This window comes from Kryptolebias marmoratus, linkage group LG5, assembly GCF_001649575.2.
Source record: "Kryptolebias marmoratus isolate JLee-2015 linkage group LG5, ASM164957v2, whole genome shotgun sequence".
Classification (NCBI taxonomy): domain Eukaryota; kingdom Metazoa; phylum Chordata; class Actinopteri; order Cyprinodontiformes; family Rivulidae; genus Kryptolebias; species Kryptolebias marmoratus.
The window spans coordinates 16,170,948-16,176,947 of record NC_051434.1 but is presented as its reverse complement, the minus strand read 5'-3'; the positions used below and the strand labels follow the sequence as shown (position 1 = coordinate 16,176,947).

The 6,000-nt window shown below is 40.6% G+C and overlaps 1 protein-coding gene across 2 annotated transcripts in view; it reads right to left on the bottom strand.

The window, feature by feature from the left end:
* The window catches only part of LOC108238765 (sodium-dependent neutral amino acid transporter B(0)AT1-like), a 10,860-nt gene extending 6,575 nt beyond the window's left edge, over window positions 1–4,285 (bottom strand). The window contains exons 1-8 of one of the 2 annotated variants that reach the window (XM_017421063.2): window positions 4,190–4,285; window positions 2,880–3,088; window positions 1,894–2,034; window positions 1,648–1,785; window positions 1,381–1,562; window positions 1,188–1,298; window positions 985–1,097; window positions 758–886 (exon numbers count right to left, since the gene is read on the bottom strand). In XM_017421063.2, the coding sequence (XP_017276552.1) occupies window positions 758–886; window positions 985–1,097; window positions 1,188–1,298; window positions 1,381–1,562; window positions 1,648–1,785; window positions 1,894–2,034; window positions 2,880–3,078 (1,013 nt within the window). In that variant the 5' untranslated portion in view covers window positions 3,079–3,088; window positions 4,190–4,285. Of the gene's footprint in view, window positions 1–757; window positions 887–984; window positions 1,098–1,187; window positions 1,299–1,380; window positions 1,563–1,647; window positions 1,786–1,893; window positions 2,035–2,879; window positions 3,089–3,449; window positions 3,470–4,189 lie in introns of those variants that run through there. The other variant, XM_037975804.1, reaches the window with a different exon arrangement.
* Window positions 4,286–6,000: the final 1,715 nt, after the last annotated feature.

Here is a 6,000-nt window from a genome sequence, read left to right as displayed (position 1 = left end):
AGGAGGCCCAGAGGAAGACCCAGGACACGCTGGAGGGACTATGTTTCTCGGCTGGCCTGGGAACGCCTTGGGATTCCCCCGGAGGAGCTGGCCCAAGTGGCTGGGGAGAGGGAAGTCTGGGTCTCCCTGCTTAGGCTGCTGCCCCTGCGACCCGACCCAGGATAAGCGGAAGAGAATGGATGGATGGATGAACTTATTATAAATTTTTACATTTACTCTATCCTTTTTTTTACTGTCTTTGCAGACTTTTAAACCCCCCAATATTTCACATAAATCTCCTTTTATTTGTGCATTTTATTCTGCATTTCAGCCATTCAGCACAATTTCAGATCATTTAGACTGAAAATTTTAACATTTTGTAACGTTAACAATTTTGTCACCACGTTAAAGACGCGATAGCATCGAGGATACGTAACAATGCTGATGCTTTAAACTGTGTAACAGTACAAGATAGTCTTTGTCATGCTTACTGTTTTAGGTCTCAACACACTATTTCAGTCATGGAACTGAGCCTAAGTGTTACTTTTGTAGGTGTGTTACAAAAAATACAAACAAAACTAATGTGTTGTCGGGTTGGAGAAATAACGGTGTTGTACACAGACCTTGCCTGGAGTCAGAAAGTCTACCGATGTGATGAAAACGTGCCTATTTCTAAATTTTAGTGTATTTTTATCTACCTAGAGGAATGATGCAAGTCCATACAGAAGGTTAATTAACTGCAAAATACAGTACCCATTTATATACTAAGACTACTCACTCACTCATACAAGTGTCATAATTCTCAGTGGCCCTGAAGCCAATGATGGAGTATGTGACGGTGGCGGCGTAGACTGAGGTGAGACCAGTCACGGCGGTCAGGATCACAGCATCTTTCATGCAGTTGTTGCTGAGAGAAAAAAAACCCCAAAACAGTTAGAAAATTGAGACTAAACATTGTCTTTAAGTGAGTTTATGTGCTATTCAAGGCTTCTAAGTGCCTCTTACTGAACAGGGTTGTAGCTTGAGAAGGAGATCAGGCCTCCCCAGGCTATGCTAAAGGCATAAAAGACCTGGGCACCAGCGTCCAGCCACGTTGTTGGTTTAGTCAGCTCATTCACCTGCAGGAGGGAGACAAACAGCATGGGGTGATGCAGATTTGAATTACGTCATCTGCAGATTGCTTTCCGGCATAGAAACGAGAAACACACGTCTGGCGTGAAGAGGTATTTTATTCCACTCAGGGCACCTTTCAGAGTCAGTCCTCGGACCAGGAAGATGGCCAGCACTATGTACGGCAGGATGGCTGTGACGTAAACTGCCTGAGGTCGCGGCAAGAGATAAAAACAACATGAAGAAACAGAGGAAGCAGGTGTTTGGGTTCTGACTGTAGCGTCTACGAACCTTTCCAGATGTATTGATCCCTCGTATGTAGGCGATGCAGATGATCGTCCAAGCAGCTAACAGACAGACCACCATGGGCCAGTGGATCCCCTCAGAGTTATCTATGGCGGTCGAACTGTTCAGGGTCACTCTGTAAAAGTAATAATCCACAGTGGAGCTCTGCTGGCACTCAGGTACAAATTCTGCAGAGGCATGAAACAATCAGTCTTTTTGAGCGGAACTGCAGTGGATAACAAGGTTTGGCTGTGTGCGCTTGTTTTTAAAGACCTGTGCTATTGTCATTGAGAGGACACTGGGTCCAGGGTAGGGGGTCCTGAAAGGAGTTGAAGAAATACCACAAGATCCAGGCTATTAATGTGTTGTAGTACAGCCCGATTAGTAAAGACACCAACATGGAGGCGATACCTGAGAAAGACAGTTTCATGGATACTCATCTCATCTTAATCACACAGTAAAAAAGTATTTACCCACAGATTTGTGTTTTTATGCTGCCAAGTTGTTTTTATTACTCACCTATACCAGTCAGATAGGGGTTGATGGCCCTCCAAACTCCCACGCTGCCTTTCCTGAGACGTTGGCCGATGGCAAACTCCAGCAGCAGGAGAGGCATTCCTTCCAGCACCAATAAGATCAGGTAAGGAATCAAAAAGGCACCTGAAAATGTAGACGTATCATTAGTACAATAATAGAAATATACTGTCCACTTTTTCAACATCCCAGAGGTTTTAAAGCTTTAGAATGATCAGTCTGATCTGTAAAATTGTCCTACATTTGTTTTAAATATTACACATAAGAATAAATTGGTGTGTTTTCTCTCTGCGGGTGAGTTAGGCAGGTTTTACATCAAACATTTGTCCTGGGTCCGTAGGGGCCCCCATGGAGTGCTTTCGTGGGCTATGTTGCCTGTAATATTGGCAACATTTTAAACAAAATTGTACACAATATGTTAGTGCTCAAAGTAAGTGTTGGGTTGACTCTCAGCTACTACAGCACCAAATTTAAGCTCAAAATCTGAAGAATTGACCAAGTTATACCCATTTCTGTGTTTGCTAAAACCACTTGGCTCTTAAAAGGAGTTGACTTTAGAAGTTAATAAACTGTAGATGTACATCCAGGGGTTACTTTATATGAATTTCATTCAAATCTGTCCTGTGGTTCATGAGATATTTTGCTTACAGACAGACACACAAGCTAAAACACTACTTTTACCTTTCAGCCGCTGGCAATAAAAATACAGATTATGTTGATAATATAGAGAACAACCAAAGGTCTTTTTTTTTTAAAGAAGAGGTTATGGAAAATTTTACAAAACTTTAACAACCAAAGCTTTTGAGGTTTTTCAAGGATGTGATGAGAAACGGTCTCGTAAAAATACCATATGATCTGTGGCTCATTTATCAACATCTTTACTGTAATTTTCTTTTTAAAGTTTTGGCTTGATTGACTTCTTGAAACATTATATAAATTCTAAGGCATGGATTGTTTTTATCTGAGCTTACCTCCTCCATGAGTTTGACACAAATAGGGGAATCGCCACACGTTGCCAATTCCAATGCAGAAGCCCACACAGGTTAGGATGTACTGAGCCTTGTTGTCCCACTTCGGCCTGTCACCAACCTCCTCCTGCTCCATCCTCTCCAGATCCTCATAGCTGGGGATCCGGAGATCCAGACCCGGGTTGGGAAATACCAGTTTCATGGCAACTCACCTGAAAGTAGATGTCAAAGTGATAGCTTTGTCAGTACTTGTACTGACAGATGTGGGTTTATGATCTTTTACTGTTGCAGTTCAGAGATTAACAGGTGCACACATTGCCCCTTTTTCATATAGGCCGGTCAATTTAATCAAACATTAAACATATAAAAAATGGCATGGAAAATTTCATCGTTTCATCAGATATCTTGTTCTTTACTTTAGAGCATATACTGTGAAACTAATGTTTTCTAAAGCAGAAATCTGATAAAGTAAAAAATACAGTCAATGTGCCAAGAGTATAGTAAATGCATTTATATGAAACCATCTGACTTTCTCTGTATTTATGAGGCACTAGGTCACTGAGTAGAGCTGACCATAAAGGATGAGGTGAGATTTCCAAGAATTAAAGCAAGGAGAAGAAAATCTCAACACAATTTAGAATTGCATTGAGTCGACGGCTGTAAGGACCCAAATGCAGGCGGATGGAAGGTTGATACGGGATTCTAAATAACTTTAATGACCAAACCAGCACTGAAAAACACCAAAACAATTCAAAGTATGCCGTGAAACACGAACCAAGGAGGCCAAGGAGTACTGGTGATTACTGAAGAAAAATAAGATTGATTACACGGGACAGGCACACGAAGAACTAGAAACAGGAGAAACTGAGAAGATCAATGGGTTACGTTGTACATTGACCAAAATAACTCTAAATACAAAAAAACATAGCAATACAAGACAGGAACAAGCATAAAAATACACAAACTAACATAAAACCCCTTAAATTAACAATGAGAGCTACATTGTATTGATGGAGACAGTCTGCAGTAACAGGTGAAATTAGTTTCACAGAGCTGGATTTCTTAATTCAGTCTTATAAAATCTGGCATGTAATACTGTTTTTTAATGCATTTCTTGCTTTGTTTTTTGAAACTGATGGCTAAAATTGAAGCTAAATTAGGTGGCAAAAAAGTCAACAGCTACAATAAATTAGGCTAAACCATATTGCCTAAATTATAGCATGAAATGTTTGTTCATTCATGTATAGTTTTTTTAATCGCCTCGTTGACTAAGTATAAGAAATGTGACATACAGAGTAGCCGCTTTTACATACCATGTGTTGCTGTTGCAGGATTCAGTCTGTCAATAGAAGTCCACCACTCAATCAGACGTGTTAGCTGAGCTTCAGAGGTCACATGGTTTCCTGTTATCTACAGTTACACGCTCATATTAATAAGTGACCCCGGGACGGCAGATTCTCTAGTTAAATATAGCATGCCAGCATGTGGACCTGTACATCAAGTCAATTTCTACCTAGTATTTACCTTTATTTCTGTGAATCATTACAAGCTAGAAGAGTCGACTTTTATGAGGTATTGTTTTCTGCACACTGGAACTCTACACATCTGACTAAATCCCTGTAGTTTTTCTTTATTTATACAAAAGGCAAAACAGTAGGCTGCAATTTAGTCAAATGAAGTACTGAGGTTTTTGAATTATTTGTGATTTAATTTGGCTCAGACCAATTTGCACAAAGCTCCACAGAATGACAGTGTATTCTCAAAGAATTGGATATTGATTCGCCCAGAGTTACCGTAACTGTCATTAAACAGAAATGATTTACTAAAAGGGTAGATACTTTAGAGCTGAGATAACTCCCAAAGGGACAAAGTAAAGTAAGTTGAAAAAGAAGTCTAAAGTTTCACTACTGAAGGCGGAGAACATGAGTCCCTAAGTAAGCAGCTGCTGTCTAAAATCATCATTGTGCAACTTCTCGGTACCAAAATACATCCTGGTACTTCTTTGATGACCCAAAAGGATACAGGACTGTGTGTGGTGCTAAAAGTGTCCTGACAACCAGCATCCCAAAGTTCTTTTGCACATTAGGGATCAGCGGGTTTTGGATCAGGGCGAATAAACATCATGGTCTGCAACTGCGCGTGACCTGTACCCCAGTTTTGAGTGATCCAGTGGTTTACCTTAAGAGGTTTTGTTAGACACCTGATACGCAGAATACAACAAGTTTGAGTTTCCTGTTCCCAGTGGACGCTCAGGCAGTTTAAAATTAAAAACCTTCATGGGCTTGTAAATGGGTTTATGAAACCTGTAAAATTAAAAGGGTCAACATGACGTCATTACATCATGCAATGTTGGGTAATTTTTAACAGCTGAAGAACCTTAGACTTTGCTGTCAAAGAATCTGTTGTAGTGTCACGAGCTAGATATTTTACCAACTGGTTTCACTTCAGTGTGTGTGTATGTGTACTTCGTTTTTGTGACTCTTTAGGATCTTCTCTGATATAATCACTGACCTTGCCAGAACTGGTAGTCCTTTTCGGGGACCCAATGTGGTTGAAGATCTTTTTTGGGTTAGCTGTAGGGCTAAGGTGTGAATTTAGAATAAACTTAGTCTACAGAAATGAATGGAGGTCAAAACAATATCCTAATAAGGATAGAAATACAAACTTATGTGTGTGTGTGTGTTCCTGAAGTTAAATATTCAATCAGTGCAAAGGCACCCTCTTTTGGCCAATCTGGTTCACCACATGGTCATGCGATATAATGCGAATAACAGAGACCTGGCTGCTTGAAAACATCCTGGACCAAACCATGGAGATGGCACGTTGCACAATCTTCCGGGCAGATCATGCATCGCACCCTGGCAAGAGGAGAGGAGGGGGCATGTGCGTATATATAAACAACAGCTGGTGCACGAACACAGTCGTTATTGAGTCACTTATGTCCAGACCTAGAGTTTTTACTGTTTAAATGTAGACTGTTTTATCTGCACAGAGAAATCACTGTGGTGTTTGTAGCTGTTGTGTATATCCACCCATGAGCCTATGCTATTGCAGCTATGTGCAAGCTCCATGATGTCATCACCAGACAACAGAACGAGGAACCGGATGGCTTTTTCATTGTAGC